This window comes from Monodelphis domestica, chromosome 2, assembly GCF_027887165.1.
Source record: "Monodelphis domestica isolate mMonDom1 chromosome 2, mMonDom1.pri, whole genome shotgun sequence".
Lineage (NCBI taxonomy): Eukaryota > Metazoa > Chordata > Mammalia > Didelphimorphia > Didelphidae > Monodelphis > Monodelphis domestica.
In genome coordinates, this window is record NC_077228.1 from 249381102 (window position 1) to 249402009 (window position 20908).

The 20908-nt window shown below is 35.0% G+C and overlaps 1 protein-coding gene across 1 annotated transcript in view; it reads left to right on the plus strand.

The window, feature by feature from the left end:
- MYOCD (myocardin) overlaps positions 1 to 20908 on the plus strand; it is a 132096-nt gene that overhangs the window by 103882 nt on the left and 7306 nt on the right. The window contains 3 exon segments of the mRNA XM_056817458.1: positions 11405 to 12337; positions 19402 to 19527; positions 20436 to 20493. Of these exon segments, the coding sequence (XP_056673436.1) occupies positions 11405 to 12337; positions 19402 to 19527; positions 20436 to 20493 (1117 nt within the window).

Sequence of the window (20908 nt, forward strand, 5' to 3'; positions counted from 1 at the left end):
TTTTTAGTTGCTTCTCTAGAGTTCTCTAAGTATACCATCATGTTATCTGCAGAGAGAGATATTTTTTTCCATATTGCCTATTCTTATATCTTCAAATTCATTTTCTTCTTTTCTTGCTTTAGCTAGCATTTCTAATGCAAAATTTAATAATAGTGGTGGTAATGGACATCTTTGTTTCCTCCTTGATCTTATAGGGAGGATATATTTTAACTCCATGACAGATAATTCTTGCTCTTGGGTTTTAGATAAATACTACTTATCATTTTGGGGAAGCTAGGTTACAGAGTAATAGAACTATACTCCGGGAGTCAGGGAGTTCAAATACAACCTCAAAGAGTTAGTAGCTATGTGACCCTGGGAAAGCATTTTAAACTTGTTTGCCTCAGTTTCCTTATTCATAAAATGATCTAGAGAAGGAAAAGGCTCTAGTATCTTTGCCAAGAAGATGGCAAATGAAGTAAGGAGCTGGCCACAACTGAATGGACTGAACAACAGCACATCATTTCAAGAAAAGTTCTATTTCTTTCTACTTTTCCCTAAGAATAGGTGTTATATTTTGTCAAAAACATTTTCTACATATACCCAGATAATTATATGATTTTTGTTGGGTTAGTTAAATATGTGGTTAGTTATTTTAATAATAATTTATTTTTCCACAGTGAAATGTAAAAAAAATTTTAACATTCATTTTTCAAGTGTATCTAAAAATCAATAAGTAAAACTGGAAATTCCAAATTCTCTCCTTTCCACCCTCCCCTAACACCTTTTTGAGATGGTAAACAATTTGATATATGGTATACATATGCAATGATGTAAAATATTAATCATTTTGTGGAAGAAAATCAAGCAATAAAAGAAAAAAGGAAAATGAAACATAGTATGTTTTATCTATATTCTATTAACCAATTATTTTGCTTTAAGCAGATTTCCTTTTTCCCCTTTGAATTCTTTGCCATTGTTTCAGGTCATTGTATTGCCAGGAATAGCTATCATTCACAGTTGCCCATCTTATTTCTGTTACTATGTTGATGTCAATATACATGGGGGAAAAAAGAATGACCTATCAATCAATTTTGTACATTTTTTAATCATCAAATATGTCAGACACTGTATTAGGTCCTGAGGATATAAAGGGAAAAATTAAATATTCCCTGTCTTCATGGAGCAAAGGGATTTGTTAACTTGTTGTACATGGCAGACATGGGGAAATAAAGAGTTAGGGATTGTTTGAAGATTTGAAGCTGATCCAGGCAGAATCAAGATGTCGGTGTAGAGGCAGAAAAAGTTCAGACCTTGTGACAAGGAAATCACTTTTAAAAGACTGATATATATTAATTTAAGATCACCAAGGAATTCAGCTATGTAATTCCTAAATGAAAACCCAAGTCAGCCGTCACCCTTTTATAGAGTTTAATTACAGACAGGAGGAAGAAAGGAATTAGAGATAGAGAGAGAGGGGGAGAGAGAAAGGGGAGAGAAGGGAATAGGACTTAAATACCCCTTCTGTTTAGGCTGGGCCAAAGGGCCCAAGCCCTTAGATAGCTGGGGCAAAGAAAAGAGATCAGTCCCTATTACTCACGTGACCAAAATGGAGAAACAGTCTCAGAGGCCCCCACCTTCAGCTTCCTTCAGAGCAAGCTTCTCAGAGCACCTCTCCAACCACTCAGAGCCAAAACTCTCCCACCACCCCCTCAGTCCTCAGACCCCCCTATCTTTAAGGAAACCATCCAAGTTCCCTCCCCTCAGTTCTCACATCTACCAATCACTGTCCATCAATTTCCCTGTGCCAATGGTGGCTCTAGCTTAACCCAGGACCGCCAGAGGTCTGTGGCTTTGCACATGTCTGTTGGAGGTCATATTCTCAAATAATTAAATTTTGATCTATGCTGCAGCCCTTCCTAAATCCTGTTAGGACTGAGTGGGGTGGAAATTGTATTTTCCAAGACCTGATTCTGTCATTCCAAGTATCTCTATTGTATCAATTCTAAAATCAAACATGACTCAAAGAAATTCCTGTTCTGTGCTTAAGCATAGGTCAAAGCCCTTTCCATTGTTCAGCAAAAGGTTTCTGTCCTAAAGTAATCTTAAGAAGGGAGGAGAAGGAACCTCCCATGCCAATGGGGTTCACATTCCAATACACTATCAGTAAGAAATTTTCCAAGTATGAAATTTCCCAATGGTGAAATTTCCAACATTTATAAGTCTAAGAAATTTTAAGGTTTACAACCTCTGAAAACCCTTCCTTACCTATTACAAACTAAATGTTCCTAGGGGACTGAAAATCAAACCTACCAACAAGGCAGAGCCAAGGAACCCTCTTGCTGGACTCAATTCAAAAGGTACACCCCCCGAAAGCTAGAATTTGAGAACATTCAGGTTTAAGGTGAAAGGAGAAGAAAGGACAAAAGACCCCTCCCTACAGTACCAAGAGCCTCCAGCAGCAACAGAAACCTCTGGGCAGGCAAAGGCGCTGGTCTGGAGGGAGTACCTTGTGGGCACAGCTGTGGCAGGCTCAGAGCATCAAAAACAGGTGGGGGGGGTAGGAGATGGAGAGGGAGCACAGAGCAGGCACCCTGGTCACAACAGTGAAGAACCTTCCAGGAGGTTTTGGCCTCAGGGCATATCCAACCAAACCCAGCTGGACTTAATCCCATCAAAAGTCTTCAGAGGTCAGGAACCTCAAGCTCCAACACCCCTCCCCAACAGACTGCTGGACTTTAATCCAATAAAAGCTTCCGGGAGAGAGGGAAGCTAAAGTTCCAACACCCTCCCCCACAGACTTCACTGAGAGATATCCTGACAAAGCTCCAAGAGGGGAGACTGACAGAAAACTCCAAAATCAAAAAAAAATTAGAGAAGCAAGAACACAGAGAACTGCAGGAAGTAAAGAGGGGGTAAATATGAGCAAACAACAGAAAAAGAAAAATTACAATTGACAGCTTCTATACAGGCAATGAACAAAGAGCAAACGAACATAGAAGGGGGAACATGAAGCAATAAACCAGAAAACCCAGCAAATTGGATACAGGCTTTGGAAGAACCCAAAATACAATTCAAAACACAATCAAGACAGGCTGAAGACAATTGGGAAAAGAACTTAAAAACTAAGATAAGTCATCTGGAAACAGAAAATAGTGTCTTGAAAGCCAAAATCAACCAGCTTGAAAATGAGGCAAAGGAAATGAAAGACAAGGCAAAGAAGATGAAAGATGAGGTAAATGAGATGATGGATGAGGTAAAGAGGATGAAATATGAGGCAAAGGAGATGAAAGATGGGACAAAGAGAATGAAAGATGATCTACAAAGAAAATCAGACCAGAAGGAGAAGGATGACCAAAAAGCCAGGGATAAAATCCAGTCTTTAAGAACCATAATACAACAACTAGAATCAAGTGACTTCACAAGGCAGCAGGACACAAAAAAACAAAACCAAAAGAATGAAAAAATTGAGGAAAATATGAACCACCTCATTCACAAAAAAAGAAGATTTAGAAAATACTTCCAGGAGAGACAACTTAAGAGTCATTGGTCTACCAGAAGACCATGATGAAAGAAAAAGTCTGGATGTCATACTACAGGAAATTATCCAAGAAAACTGCCCTGATATTCTAGAACAAGAGGAAAAAGTAGAGATTGAAATAATCCACAGATCACCTTCTGTAATCCCCAACTGACAACATCCAGGAATGTTATGGCCAAATTCAATAACTTTCTGACCAAGTTAAAAATATTACAAGCTACCAAGAAGAAGTCATTCAGATACCATGGAACCACAGTGAGGATAACACAGGAACTGGCTGCATCTACACTGAAGGATCAAACGGCATGGAATATGATATTCTGGAGAGCAAGGGAACTAGGTCTAAAACCAAGAATCAACTACCCAGAAAATCTGACTATATTCTTACAGTGGAAAGTATGGTCAGTCAACAAAATAGAAGAATTCCAAGCATTTGTAAAGAAAAGACCAGACCTGAACAGAAAATTTGATGCCCAAACACAGAACTCAAAAGAATCATCAAAAGGTAATTAAAAAAGAGGGAAAAAAGAAAAAAAAACAAAACAAAACAAAAACCTTTTTTTAAGAGACCCAATAAGTTAAAATGATATGTATCCATATAAGAAAAAAGGTCATTGGTAACTCTTAAAAATTGTTATTATCAACTGGGCAGCTAGAAGAATTACACTTAGAGGGAACAGTGACAAACTGTATAGGATGAAATGAGAAGGCATAAATATGTATATAGATATATGTATGCATAAATACATATACATGTGTATATATATATATATACAATTAGAGCTAAAAAAGAGGTTAATACTAAAAGAAATGGGAAAAGAAACAAAAGGGGTTTAATCTATATGTCACAAAGAAGCTCATGGCAGGAGTGGGGAGAACATCAATACACTGGAAGGGTAAAGAGGTTAGATATAGGAAATACTCAACTCTTACTTACATTAAAATTGATCCAAAGTGGGAAGAACAATCCAATTCATTGGAGCAGAGAAGAGATCTTCACCCTATAGGGAAGTAGAAGGGTAACAAACCGACTGGTGGGGAGGGAAGCAGTACAAGGAAGGGAGAGCGTGGGGGGTGTAGTTTTAAAAAGACTGCAAAGAAAATAATGGCACACATTAGAAGGGGGAGAAAGGGAAGTAAAATAAGGATGGGAACTAGGGGAACTGATTAAAAGCAAACATTGGTGTAAAAGTAAATAGTGAAAGAAGAAAAGGCAGGACTAGGAATAGAAATCAAAAATGCTGGGAAATACACAGCTGGTAATCATTAACTCTGCATGTGAATGGATTGAACTCATCCATAAAAGGCAAGCAAATAGCAGAGTGGATTAGAATCCAAAACCTTACTGTATGCTGTCTTCAAGAAATACACATGAGGAAGTTAGATATGCATAGTGTGAAAGTAAGAGGATGGAGCCAAATCTATTGGGCATCAACTGATAAAAAGAAGACAGGAGTCGCAATCATGATATCTAACAAAGCCAAACTAAAAATACATTTGGTTAAAAGAGATAGGGAAGGTAATTACATCCTGATAAAAGGCAGTATAAACAATGAGGAAATATCAGTACTCCACATGTATGCAACAAAAGGCATAGTATCCAAATTTCTAAAGGAGAAACTAGAGGAGCTCAAGGATGAAATAGATAGAAAAACTATACTAGTGGGAAACCGGAACCTTCCTCTATCCAAACTAGATAAATCTAACCAAAAATATAAATAAGAAAGAGGTAAGAGAAATGAATGAAATCTTATAAAAAATAGTAGATATGTGGAGAAAAATAAATAGGGACAAAAAGGAATACACCTTCTTTTCAGCAGCACATGGTACATTCACAAAAATTGACCATGTATTAGGGCATAAAACCATTGCAAACAAGTGCAAAAGGGCAGAAATAATAAATGCAACGTGCTCAGATCACAATGCAATGAAAATAATAATCAGTATGGGTACATGTAGAGATAAATAAAAAATTAATTGGAAATTAAATAATATGATTCTCCAAAACTGATTAGCTAAAGAGCAATTCTGTCATAGAAACAATTAATAATTTCATTGAAGAAAATGACAATGATGAGACATCCTTTCAAAACCTATGGGTTGCTGCTAAAGCAGTACTCAGGGGGAAATTTATATCCTTGAGTTCATATATTAACAAATTAAGAAGGGCAGAGGTCAATGAATTGGGCATGCAAATTAAAAAACTAGAAAGTGAACAAATTAAAAATCCTCAGATGAAGACTAAATTAGAGATCCTAAAAATCAAAGGAGAAATTAATAAAATTTAAAGTAAAAAAAAAATATTGATTTAATAAATAAGACTAGAAGCTGGTACTTTGAAAAAACAAATAAAATAGACAAAGTACTGGTCAATCTAATTTAAAAAAGGAAAGAAGAAAACCAAATTGACCATATCCAAGATGAAAAGGGAGACCTCAACTCTAATGAATAGGAAATTAAGGCAATCATTAAAAACTATTATTCCCAACTATATGGCAACAAATATGGCAATCTAAGTGATATGGATGAATATTTACAGAAATATAAATTGCCTAGACTAACAGAGGAAGAAATAGATTACCTAAACAACACTTCATCAGAAAAAGAAATTGAACAAGCCATCAAAGAATTCCCTAAGAAAAAATCCCCAGGTCCAGATGGATTCACAAATGAATTCTATCAAACATTTAAAGAATAGCTAATCCCAATATTATAAGAACTATTCGACATAATAAGCAAAGAAGGAGCTCTACCAAATTCCTTTTATGACACAAATATGGTTCTGATTCCAAAACTAGGCAGGTCAAAAACAGAGAAAGAAAACTATAGACCAATCTCCTTAATGAATATAGATGCAAAAATCTTAAATAAGATACTAGCAAAAAGACTCCAGCAAGTGATTAAAAGGGTTATTCACCATGACCAGGTAGGATTCGTAGCAGGAATGCAAGGATGGTTCAATATTATAAAAACCATCCACAAAATTGACCAAATTAACAAGCAATCTGACAAAAATCACATCATTATCTCAATAGACACAGAAAAAGCCTTTGACAAAATTCAACACCCATTCCTATTGAAAACATTAGAAAGTATAGGAATAGAAGGGCCTTTCCTAACAAAAATGAACCGTATATATCTAAAACCATCAGCAAATATCATCTGCAATGAGGAAAAACTAGAAGCATTCCTAATAAGATCAGGAGTAAAACAAGGATGCCCATTATCACCTCTATTATTTAACATGGTACTAGAAACTAGCTGTAGTGATTAGAGAAGAAAAAGAAATTGAAGGATTAAATTGGCAATGAGGAGACGAAGCTATCACTCTTTTTGGAAAATATGATGCTCTACTTAAAGAGTCCTAGAGAATCAACCAAGAAGCTAGTGGAAATAATCAACAACTTTAGCAAAGTTGCAGGATATAAAATAAACCCACATAAGTCATCAGCATTTCTATATATCTCCAACACATCTCAGCAGCAAGTAGAAAGAGAAATTCCATTTTAAATCACTCAAGAAATATAAAATTCTTAGGAATCTATCTGCCAAGACAAACACAGGAATTATATGAACACAACTACAAAACACTCTCCATACAATTAAAACTAGATCTAAACAATTGGAAAAACATCGATTGCTCATGGGTAAGATGAACTAACATAATAAAAATGACAATCCTACCCAAATTAATTTACTTATTTCATGCCATACCCATTGAACTACCAAAAAACATTTTTCCTGAATTAGAACAAATCATAAGAAAGTTCATTTGGAAGAACAAAAGATCAAGGATATCCAGGTAAATCATGAAAAAAAATGTGAAGGAAAGAGGACTTGCCAAACTATACTATAAAGCAGTGGTCATCAAAACAATTTGGTATTGGCTAAGAGGCAGAAAGGAGGACAAGTGGAATAGACTTGAGGTAAATGAACTCAGCAAGAAAGTCTATGATAAGCCCAAAGATCTCGGCTTTTGGGACCAAAATCCACTATTTGATAGAAACTGCTGGGAAATTTGGAAGACAGTATGGGAGAGATTAGGTTTGGATCAACATCTCACACCTTACACCAAGATAAATTCAATATGGGTAAATGACTTAAATATAAAGAAGGAAACCATAAGTAAATTAGGTGAACACAGAATAGTATACTTGTCAAATCTTTGGAAAAGGAAAGATTTTAAAACCAAGCAAGAGCTAGGAAAAAATCACAAAATGTAAAATCAATAATTTTGGTTTTGATTACATCAAATTAAAATGTTTTGTACAAACAAAACTAATGCATACAAAATTAGAAGGGAAGCAACAAATTGTGAAACAATCTTCATAATAAAAACCTCTGACAAAGATCTAATTACCCAAATTTATAAAGAACTAAACCAATTTTACAAAAAATCAAGCCATTCTCCAATTGATAAATGGGCAAGGGACATGAATAGGCAGTTTTCAGATAAAGAAATCAAAACTATTAATAAGCACATGAAAAAGTGATCTAAATTTCTTATAATCAGAAAAATGCAAATCAAAACAACTCTGAGGTATCACCTCACACCTAGCAGATTGGCTGACATGACAGCAATGGAAAGTAATGGATGCTGGAGGGGATGTGACAAAGTTGGGACCTTAATGCATTGCTGGTGGAGTTGTGAATTGATCCAACCATTCTGGAGGGCAATTTGGAATTATGCCCAAAGGGCACTAAAAGACTGCCCTTTGACCCAGCCATAGCACTGCTGGGTTTGTACTCCAAAAGATAATAAGGAAAAAGACAAGTACAAAAATATTCATAGCTGCACTCTGTGGTGGCAAAAAAAAAAATGGAAAATGAGGGGATACCCTTCAATTGGGGAATGGCTAAAGAAATTGTAGTATATGTTGGTGATGGAATACTATTGTGCTCAAAGGAATAATAAAGTGGAGGAATTCCATGGGGACTGGAACAACCTCCAGGAATTGATGCAGAGTGAGAGGAGCAGAACCAGGAGATCATTGTACACAGAGACCAATATACTGTGGTACAATCGAATGTAATGGACTGCCATTAGTGGCAATGCAGTGATCCTGAACAACTTGGAGAAATCTATGAGAAAAACCACTCTCCACATTCAGAGGAAAAACAGTGGAGTTGAAACACAGAAGAAATCAGCTGCTTGAATACATCGGTCAAGGGGATATGGCTGGGGTGGTAGACTCTAAATCTGTGGTTGTCAACCTTTCTAATGCCGTGACTCTGCAATACAGTTCCTCATGTTGTGGTGACCCCAAACCAAAAAATTATTTTGGTGGCTACTTCAAAACTGTAATTTTGCTACAGTTATGATTTGGAATGTAAATGCCTGATATGCATCATGTATTCTCATTGCTACAAATCAAACATAATTTAAACATAGTGATTAATCACAAAAACAATATTTAATTATATGTTGAGAAATATTAATCCAGCAGGAGATAGCCTGAGCGCTGGGGCGGGAGGTAAGTCCTGCCTGGGGAGGGGGTCCACAAATGCTGCCTTCTTCTTCCTGTCATCTTCCTCCAGCTCGAGCTGAGGCTTCACTTTGCTGGGTTACTTGGCTCCATTATCCACTCCAGGAGTTATGCACTCCAGGACTCATTCTTAACCCCTCCGGAGACAGCACCTGGGTGCTCTCTCTGGGTCTCTGTTTGAGTCCAGTCTCCAAGCAATAGGGTAAATCCATTGCCCCTCATAGGGGGAGGGCTGCTGCTAGGTAACTGATATTAGTACAATGTGTGAGCAGCAGGGTCCCCGTTCTTTCCAAGATCTTGCTGTAAAGTAGCACTATTTCTCAGCGGCTAAAGCCATCGGAAATATATATTTTCCAATGGCTTTAGGTGACCCCTGTGTTTTGGTCGTTCGACCCCCTGTCAGGTTGAGAACTGCTGTTCTAAATGAACACCCTAATGCAAACACCAACAACATGGATATAGGTTCTTATCTGATTACACAAGTAATGCCCAATGAAATTGTGCATCATCTGTGGGAAGTGTGGGTGGAGGGGAGGGAGGGAAATAATGTGATTATTGTAACCAAGTAATAATGTTCTACACTGACTAAATAAATTAATTTATTAAATAAGTAAATAAAAATAAAATAAGAAATTTAAAAAAAAGATTTGGGGCCCAATAACTGGGAGATCAGCTATATATACTATCAATGAAAATTGTGAGGTTCAAAAGAGGACCTGTTTTTGAAGGGATAGTAGTATAGTGGTAGTCTCTCGGTGACCAAGAATGACTATTGTCTTTGTGCATTATCATCTATTGATGTACCCTCATGTGGCTCCAATAAGAAGGGATAGTGATGATTTGGTTTAGGCCTATTTCATAAGTGAAAAAGTCTAGGAAGCAATCTTGAAAACATATATATTATTCATGAGAAAGAAAACCATTTACCTTGAAGAATTGGTAATCATAAGTAAGTGAAAGTAGGATAAGCTCTGTATATGTGTGTAACCCCTGTTTCAAAAGTCTCTCCCACAAAGATTTTTTAAAAACTGTTCCTATCTTTTTAAGGGAAGAGAATCAAAGAGTTACAATGTAACTGCCATTCTATGAGGTTGTCTATAACATTCTTTGTCATTCTGTCATTTTATGACTCCTTCAGGGAGAATATGGAATAATTATTCATTAGGGCCTAAGAGAAGACATGGAAAAGTGAGAAGAAATTTATAACTTGTTAGAACAGTTAGAACAGTTTATGTTAGAACATAATATTTCATGGAGAAAATATTATAAGTAAAATTTTCTAAGGACTGAATATAGAAGGAGATTATTAAGAGTAAGCTTTTAGGAAGAGCTGAAAATGGGGGAAACTAGGTAGTTCAATGAATTTAGCACTAGGCCTAGAGACGGGAATTTGTTTCTGGGTTAAAATCTGGTCTCAAACACTTCCTAGTTGTGTGACCCTAGGTAAGTCACTTAACCCCCATTGCCAACTCCTACTTCTCTTCAGTATTAATTCTAAGATTGAAGGGGAGCATTTTTTTTAAAAGAAAGAAAAGATGAAAATACTATTTTCCTATCATGATGAAAGATAAAGTGGGGGGGGAACAGAAAAAGAAAATGAAGGGATCTTTTTTCTTTATGAAACTATTGGAATCTTTAACTTGTGAAGAGGATGAAGAAAATTCTTGTTAGGAGACTTTATTATGCTGAAGGATTTGTTTTCTGATAAAGATATGTTATCTACAATTACAAGAATGTTTGAGCTTTCCATAGCTAACATATTAGAAATTAATATTGATATCTTTCATTATTTTATTGTAAGCAATATCCCATATTGCATATCCCATCATTTTAATATTTATTCACTCATGAAATTTAGTGATTTAACATATACAGAGATAAATAACTACTATTAGAAAAGAGGTTTCTTTAGGCAAATAAATACTATTTGATGAATTGTGATAAGAGATTAGAGATACAATGATTAATGTGAAAGATGTAGCAATTTAATAATCAATAAAGAAATAATAGAGTTCAAAATATGAGATTAAACATGGGAACAAAATAAGGGGTAATGGAGTTACAAGTGGGGTTCATCTTTCTAATCCTCTTACATATATAACATCATTTATTCCCTACACAAACACACATATTAATTTGTATACCAAAAAGAAGGGAAAACTCAAGCATGCACTAATTTTAACAACATAATATGAGTTTTGTTAGTTAATAATATATTTTAACAATTTCTAATAAATTATTAATTTAATTAATTAATTAAACTTAATGTTTAATTTAATATTTAATAATTTAATAATAATACATATAAATAAAAATAATTAATATAAACTTTTAATTACAGATTTTTAAGTAGAGTGAAAAACTATATAAAATTCTAATGGTTCATTTGTTCTTTTAGGTCTCTGAGTTAAGACAGCAACTTCGAATAAGGGGACTACCTGTATCAGGCACCAAAACAGCCCTCATGAATCGTCTTCGACCCTTTCAGGACTGCCCTGGGAACACAGTGCCAAACTTTAGTGACATAACAACTCTAACTTTTCCTGTCAATCCAACCAATACTCTAACCAATTATCAGTCCTCATTGACTAGTGTCTTACCCAATGGGTTCTATCACTTTGGTAGTACCAGTTCCACACCACCCATTTCCCCAGCATCATCTGATCTTTCAGTCACTGGCTCTCTACCAGATACATTCAATGATACTTCACCATCATTTGTTCTACAACCCTCTCCTGTCCACATTTGTGCTGAGGAAAGCCTAATGAACAATATCAATGGGAGACGAATCCAGTCTGATTTAGATGGGATTGATTCTGAAAAGGACAAAATGTTAGTAGAGAAGCAAAAGGTGATTAATGAACTTACCATAAGGCTACAGCAAGAACAAAGACAAGTGGAAGAACTGAGGATGCAACTTCAGAAGCAGAAGAGGAATAACATCCCAGAGAAGAAACAGCTTTTCTTTGGTGTTCCCATCAAGAAGGAAGACACTGTATGCAGTTGTTCTTTTCCGGTGAAACAAACATATGTGAAAATACAAAGTAGTAGTACAGAGAAACAACTAAGTACTTGTGAACCTGCCCAACTTTTTCCCCCAGTAAAGAGTCATTGTGTAGAGTCTGTAGAACAGACAAAAGTGATTTCTTCCACATTTCTTAGCCCTCAGAATTCTCCCCAACATTCCCCAATTGAAACTGTGGAAAGTCCACAGTGTATAAGTCAGCCCCCATCACCCAACAACCATTACCTCCTCTCTTCATCTTCTAGCTCTCAAGGAGAGAGGCAGAGTGGCCTCGCACAAACCTTCAGTCAAATATGCACAATTCAGGTAAGGAGTTCCCAGAGATATATAAAATTCACAAGAAACTGCTTAAAGAGTTAAAGATTACAATTTCAGTTTATAGGATAGGCTTTCAGAAATGCTGACCCTGCAAGCCCTTATGAAAAGACCTTGAGCTTAGCTAGGCCTCTCAAGGCAGGAGTCAATTAAATTTTTTTAAGCTTTGTTAAGTGTCAGCTACTTGCTATTCACTAGTCTAGATTCTGAGGAATGTACAAAGCTAAATAAGATAGCTAATCTTCCTTCTTTCCAGAAATATACAATCTAGTGGAGAAATATAACATATCAATTGAAATATTTTCTAGTTCTAGTCTATAATGCAAAGGGAAATGTAATATGACAGTAGCAGTGGTAGTAGTAGTGATAGTTAGCACTTATGTAATGCTTTAGCTTTATGAAGTACTTTAAAATTGTTTGGTCTTCACAACAATCTATTATTACACCCATTTAAAAAAAAATAAGGAAACAGAGGCTTTTAAGTACTTGTCAAGGGACATACAGATAGTATGTGTCTAAGGCAAGATTTGAAGCTCTCCCATGTACAGAGTTAGTTATAGCTTTTGGATTTTTAGAATAGTCTTGCCTTCAACAACAGCAGAAAATAAATAAGCAATCCAACAGTGATTCCCTCTAATATGCTACATGCTCTTAGCTCCACTGAAAATATTTTAAATTCCTTCTTCCGAGCTTGCTATGGAATTTATTCTTAATGCATTTGCTAATAAGACTTATAAGCACTGTCAAATTCTGGGACTATTTTGAATACTAATACTATTTTGATTCATTAACATCTGCTAATATTTACAGGAAATTTCACATGACTAAAAGGAAAAAGCTAGCTTAATAACCCTAACAATAATAAGTACAATAGGCTGAGATCTAAAAGGCAGCAGGTCCCATAAAAATAATAAAAATAAGCCTCTACTCCTTTTCAGCCTAATAAATACTAGAAATTAAGGGTTTTATTCCCCACATCCAATGGGAAAATAATTTTCCAAATACACTCTGGACTTTGGATACTCCTAGGAAATTATTCCTAGGAAAATTGAAGAACCTGAGACATGCCAGTAAGTGTTTTCTGTCAGGAACACAGTTTAATGTTCATGTTTTTCCAGTTTTCCTTCACAGTCTTGGTCCTCCTTTCTATCTACTCCCAAAGTGACCTTTAATAGGCTTGTGGTCTCCTTGGTCCCAACCCTTTCCTAGGGAATGAGACCATATTTTTCTCTACCTTCAAGTATGAGAAGTTAGTTCTCATAATATAAAAAGAAAATTTAGAGTATCAAGAAACTAGGTTCTGTTTCTCTTCTGCCTTGAATTAGCTGCAGGATCACTTAATTAAAACAAAAGACATCTTTTCCTTTCTCTAATCTAGAAACTACAAAAGCTCAAACTCTAGTCTCTCATCACTCTAAATTCTTGCAACTGACAATGCATATTCTTAAAGCACAGGTCTTATCATATCATTCACATACTCAAGAAGCACAAGTGATTTCCTATTGCTTCTAAGATAAAATATGAACTTTTGGGTATTTAAATTAAACATATCTGTACTATCTACTATATCATAGAGCTGTGATTATTAGTATCTAAACAAATATCATATAGAAAACATCCTAATTATGAAATAAATGAAAAGCAATATTATTGTTATTATGATTGGTTGTTGAAACTCCTCTTTGGAAACTGCCTTGAGAAGCCCAGCATATTCTTTTGAATATTTTCACTGAGAGTAAGATAGACATGAATTTAGTAATTAAGCAAACTAATAACAAAGAGATTTTTTCTTAAATCAAAGTTAGTTCTCAAAATCAAAGGCAAAGATTTACCCTCACTGAAAATCCATTCAGAAGAATGTACTGGGATCTCAAGTGAGGATCTCCAGAAAAAAAAAATTGAACAATGTCAGCATTATTAAAATAAGTGTGAAAAAGTAAGCCTATAATCTTCTAAGGTGGCTTTGAAAGGACATTTATTTGGATCTTATTTACTTGAATGTCAAAGTGTCACTTTGTTTAAAATATAAATGGCATAATCATTTTGTCTTACTGGTTTCCTTTAGTCCTTGAATATTCCATCATAGTAACTTTGATAAGGTTTTCAATGTGGCTGTACATGGTAATAGTGTAAAATTATTCCAAAGACTATTTTTAGGAGATGAGCTAGTACATTCATTCAACAAATATTTATCAAGTACATGCTATATTCTAAGTATTATACTAGATGCCATGAGTAATTAAAAGATAAATGAGATCAACTGTCCCTGCCTTAAAGGAGTTTATAACCTAGGAGGAGAGATAATAAAAGTACAAATGATAGGAGAATTACAACATCCTATTTCATTTCAGAAGAGAATAGATAGGATCCAAATGAGTGAAAATGGCCACTAGGAATCTGAAAAAAATGAGATAAATAAGAGAGGAACAGACCAAGCTGTCATTGATGCCATAGTTCACCAGGTCCAAGCAATGACATTTCAGGGAATTAAAAACCCTAGCATATGTGATTTCTAAGTCATTGTCAATGATCTTGAAAAGACTGATGGAGAGCTAAATAAGAACAAAGGGTGTTCTGATTTAAAAAAAAAAAAAGGAAGGGAACAGAGTCTTTAAGTTTGAGCCCATGAACTTGAATTTGGTTTCTGGTAAAATTATTGAACAAGTTATTAAAGGGATGGTTATTGAAGTCCAGAAAAGGAAGCAATGACTATAAAAAATCAACATGGCTTCATTAAGAAAAGGTCATGCAATAATAGCTATAGAGATATAAGATGAATATGCTGAAAAAGAGACCATATAATAGCTAGAATACAACTTTTGGCAGGAAAGAGAAGCTCAGCTGAGACATAAGCAGAGCTCAATCAGCATGTCAGAGAGAATAGATTAGAAGAGGATCTCAGCTCAGTAAGAAAATAGTTCAATGCCTGATGACATCTGAAGAAGAAATCAATAATACTGGGGAAGGAGAAGTGGCAGTTACAGCCCAGAATTGCATAGCCAAACTTGAATATTTTTCCTAATTGATATAAAACCCAACACTCTATTTGCTGTGCCTCTTTAAGAAGTAGAATATCCAGAGGAAGGTAGATGATTAATATACTGTATTTTACCTGCTGCATCCATGTTTGGAGTATTATGTTCCCCTCTAGATTCTGTAGAAAAACATTGATAGAGCAAAGACTGTTCAGAGGAAGGCAATTAGAATAACTGTTTTAAGATTACATCATACAAAGATTTGGTGATATTTAAACTAGAGAACAAAAGAGTTAGAAGACATGATAGCTTTCTTCATGTATCTCAAAGGTATAGGAGAGATATTACATTTATTCCTTTTTATCTCAGAGGGATGAACTAGGAGCAAAAATTTAGAAGCTGCTGAAAAGCAGATTTCAGCTTCATGTATGAAAAAAATCTTTATAATTAGAGCTGAAAATGGAGTATACTGAATTAGAAGATAAAAGGCAATTATAGAAGAGATTCTTTGTCAGGGATAAGCTTGTACTAAATGGCCTGTGATCAGTGAAGACTTCCTGAAGAAGAGTACTTCAGCTCACCTTCAAAGAATGAGTTAGATTTTAATGGGATTCCATGAAGACAGAGTTTAGGGAACAGGAAGTAATGTAGCTTACTTGGAATATATTATTGTAGCTGTGAGTCTTAAAACTGGGTAGAATTGACTGACAGAATAAGAATTTTTTAGTTTTCTTAGTATATAATGTTTTGAGTAGCTGAGTTGCATCGGCAGAGTACTATGTTACTTCCAGTACTAGGAAGAGTAATTTGGCAATGAATTGATCATTTAAAGCAAAAAAATCTGAAAACAGACCAGTTAGTAAGCTTTTTAAAGTAGGACAATTTCAGAATCTGAAATAGGATAATATTAGTAAGAATGGCCTTGAGATTGTCATCAATGGAAGAAACTCCATTAGCAGAACTTGATAACTAAATATAGAGAGCGAGAAGAAAACAGGATAAAAAAAATCAGATATTTTAATTCTGATAGAAAAAAAAATTGTGCCATTAAAGTAATTAGGGAAGTTAAGTGTATGAACTGGTTTGTAGAAATAGAATAATGGATTTTAGATTGATATATGGTTCAAAAGATTCATTCAAGTTTTAGGAAAGAGACTAGAAGTTTTAGGAAACAGAGTAGAAGTTATGATACTCAACTTTTAGATGTATGATTCCATATGGCCGGAAAAAAAATAGGAAAGTAAATCTCAAGAAGCCCAAAAAACTGACTAATAATTGGAAAATTAGAAAATTTTAATTGATTCTTTGGAGAGTAGTTGTTTTTTTTCCTTTTCACTCAGAGATAGAGCTAGAGATGGGGGAAAGCTAGATATGTTTATAGGTATTAAGGAAGCAGTTAGTGGAAAGGGTGAGAGTGAAGATAGGTAAGAGAATCTGGATAATGGTGACAATTGCTGGAGATGAAATGGGATCCCTTCAGCATGTAGAGAGGTTAGCCTTGTAAAAGAAAAGGGCCACTTCTTTAAGTGAGACAGCCCTTCTTGATCTTCATAGGTAAAACTTCCACTTCATATTACTTTGCATTTGTTTTGAATATATTTTGTATTCATTTATTTCCATACATATTCCTTCCTTCTAGGAGAATGTAAACTTCTTGAGGAAAGAAATTATTTCCTTTTTTTTTTGTCTCCCTAGTGTTTGGTGCATAATAGACACTCAAATGCTTATTGAGTTGAACTGAATTAAGAAAGTGTTAAGAAGAGCTAGTACTGAGCAATGAGAAATGCAGATTATTAGTATACATATTATATGTATTATTATATATATATACATATATATGTGTATATATAGATATATATATATATTAGTAGTACCCCATTCAGAAGTTAGGAAGTATTGACAGTTTTTGTCAGGGATTTTTAAGTTGTTTAAGTTTATAAGTTGTTTTAGGAAAATTAATTGAATAAAATTCAAAAGGAAAAGGATAAAGGAATTACTAGACCACCTAAGTCATGGTACTGGGAAAATAGCACTGACTGGAATGGAAGCTGGGTTTCAATCCTGCCTCATCTTTACTTCCTGTGTGATCTTAGGAAAGTTAAATGAGGGAGAATTAAGTATCCTATAAGGTCCCTTCCAGCTCTAGATTTGTGATCCTAAGAGGCTGTATCTGAACATATGTCATCTTTTCCTCTTGCTCCTTCCTATAGAACTCAAAGGTACAAGATGGCAATACCTCAAGCTTCTCTTCTGAGTCATCGAGCCTTCACACTACCTTCCTTGCTACCCAGCCAGACACCAGTCATGTTACCAGAGGTGATGCTTCTCCCCAAAACTCCAATCCAGAACACAAGGTAAACTTCTAGGAATAATTTTTATGGCCATCACTTGAATCTCTCTCTTGCCCAATCTTTTCTTTCTGACTTTTAGAACAAGTGACAGAACTCAGGGAAAGAAAGGAATGTTTTATTAATAATTTTCTCTATTTTGAAACTATTTATGTGACTCCAAGGGATATGACTTCATAGATGTTACAGTAATCTCATAATGGAATGGAAATGTCATTTTTAAATTTTGTCTTCATAGCCTTCTGGGGTTGATTTTTATTGTTAGGTTGCCTGAATCTTCATGACCCTGAGACCCATCCTGTCCATGGGGTGTTCTTGGCAAGGATACTGAAGTAGTTTGTCATTTCCTTCCCCACTGAATTGAAGCAAACAGTTTAAGTGACTTGCCCAGGGTCACATAGCTAGTAAATGTCAGAAGTCAGATTTGAACTCAAATTTTCCTACTTCTGGGCCCAGTGCTCTATCCACCTCACTCCTCCTAGGCACACAGGGCCACACAGTTAGTTAATGTCTGAGATTTGGACCTAGGTCTTCCTGACTGCAGGATCAGTACTCTACTGAGCCATCTAACCGCCCCCTTCTGGGGTTACATGGAAGCCTAAAAAGACAATTACAGTTCATCATACCCCAAAACTGAACTCAGCACCTATCCACAAATCAGTTTTTCTTGACATGTTTTGTTGTTGTTGTTGTTATTGTTAATAATACTATCTATCTAAACAGCAGAACTATGTATGACATATTCAGGAAACAATTTTAAAAACCAAACTGTTTGATCTCCTGGCAGAGGATTTATATAGGTGCATAGTGGAAGCTAAAATTAGAAGCTGTTCTTGCTAAAATAGGGCATAAGGAGCATAGCCTGAAAAACATGTCCTCTGCAAAAGAGGATAGCCAGTATATTGCATCTCACCTAGTGAAAAGTCTTTGAGCAAAGGACTTAGAAGAAGAGCTCCCTGGTACAGTTGAGAAATAGTTGGTTACAGGGTAGTAGAGGAAAGTAGTTTAAAATAGGGTATACAATCTATTCCCAAATAAGCCATTATAAGCTTCATAGAAAAGAAACTGAGATGCCCAGTCAAGTGTATAAGATATACCTTATGAATCAAATAAAGCTAAATTTCAGGGATCAAAATGTAAGTGACTAAGTCCCTAAGACTCTTTGGAAACACATATTTTTTATTTTAAACCCTTACCTTCCATCTTAGAATCAATACTGGTTCCAAGGCAAAGGAATGGCAAGAGCTAGGTAATGGGGGGGGGGGGGTTAAGTGATTTGCCAAGGTAACTAGGAAATGTCTGAGGTCAAATTTGAACCCAGGACCTCCCATCTTTGGGCCTGGCTTTCAATGTACTGAGCCATCTAGCTGCCCCTTAACACACATAATTCTTAATGGAAAGAAACAAATGTTAATATTTTCTAGGTCTTTTTTGACTTTATATTTCACTTTTCATTTTTCCCTTTTCTACCTCTTACTCTTCTTTTGTCAGAAAGGGAATGCATCCTAAAGTGAACCATATAAAGTAAATTAAGTCTATAGACTGAGTATATTCCCACAACTACAATTGAGACTGTTTTTCAAACTGATAAATTGGGAAACATTTTGCTAGAAGGTATATCTGGTTCCTAATAACAAGGCTATATTCTGTCTATTTTTCTTTAAATCTAGCCAAAATTAGAACTACCCTTTCAAAAAGATTGATCACTTTTCCCTCTATTTCCCTCATGCAGATGGATGCTTTACATTCTTATCAGGCAGGGCCAAAATTTTCTATTTAATTCCCAACTATTTCAAAGTCACATTCAGGACTTTCAAAGATAATACAGCCTCCCACTTACGAAGATGCAATAAAGCAGGTAACCATGTGTGTGTTTTTTTTCTTTATAGAAAAGGGATTCTTAAATTAGGGCCACAGATCCCTCAAGAAGTAAATAGAGAAATGCTAGGGGATCTTTGAATCTGGATGGGGGAATTTTTTTTTACTAATTTTTACTAATTCCAGCCAAAATTTAGCTTTAGAGCAAACAAGGTGGTACAGTGAATAGAATACTGAGCCTAGAATCAGGAAGTTCAAATCAGTAAAGTGCTTTGCAAATCTTAAAGTCTTATAAATGGTGGCTATTATTATTGTTTTTACTATTTCCATCAATTATTTGAAAACATTTTTCTAATTGGTCAATAAGTTTCACAATACTATAATGTTCTTCACATTCCTTTCAGGAATGTTGATTTTCATTTTTCAAAGGTACAGAAAAATTCAGAAAAGGTCAACTTTTATAAGAAGATAAAGCCTCAAAATTAGCAGGAGAACTGGAGGCCAGGTTGGCCCCAACTCTATTCAAAAGTATTTACTACATTTAAATTAAATTTCTTATCAGATTTCAAGCTGAGATGTAAAATTTAAAAAAATTAAGTTCTAATTGAGGATACTAGGAGAATACTTGTACCATATGCAGTTTAACAGAAAGAAATCAGTATTACTGTGGAGGAAGGGAGGGAAAAGAGCCAGCTTCCCTACTTATTAAATACATAACACACCAAAATGAAAAACTTCTAAAAAAAAGACTACCTATTATTTGCTCCTTCCTTTAATTTCAGTTTTCTCTTGTTAAAATGAACTCTGACCTAACTTTTCCCCTACCCATTAAAGCTTTTTTAATTTAATAATCTACTTTTTTAATTTAACTTTTCTCCTATTAAAGCTGATGGTAGATAAGATAAATGACTTTCTAACTCTTCTGCTTTCTTCTGGTTTTCATTGTAGCAAATGACTCAAAGTCAGCAGATGGATGAACTCCTAGATGTCCTCATTGAAAGTGGAGGTATAAAACTCTTACATGCTATATTTCCATACTACAGGAAGTGGCACCAACTAGCTTACCATTTTAAATGCATTGGTGATTGGATAGTTAGCTGGAACAAGACTTAAAATAATTTATTTATTTGTGGCACTGAACATTTTTTCCAAGTGCTCTTGGGTTTCCAAACTATGCCCATTGTCCAACAAATAAAAGGGTGACAAAAATCTTAATATTTTGCCATTCTGGTAGTCAATTCCTCACTCTCTCCTTCCTGTAGTTATTTTATTGCCACAAAATCCATTTTCATTCTTTTCATATTTTAATTAATTCCCCCTTTTCCTAATTTTTTTCTTTGTAGTCTTCTGAATTTCTTCTAGTGTACCTCAACTTTTCTAATTACTAAGTTCCCTTTCCTTGTTACAAAAAAGTTAATGTT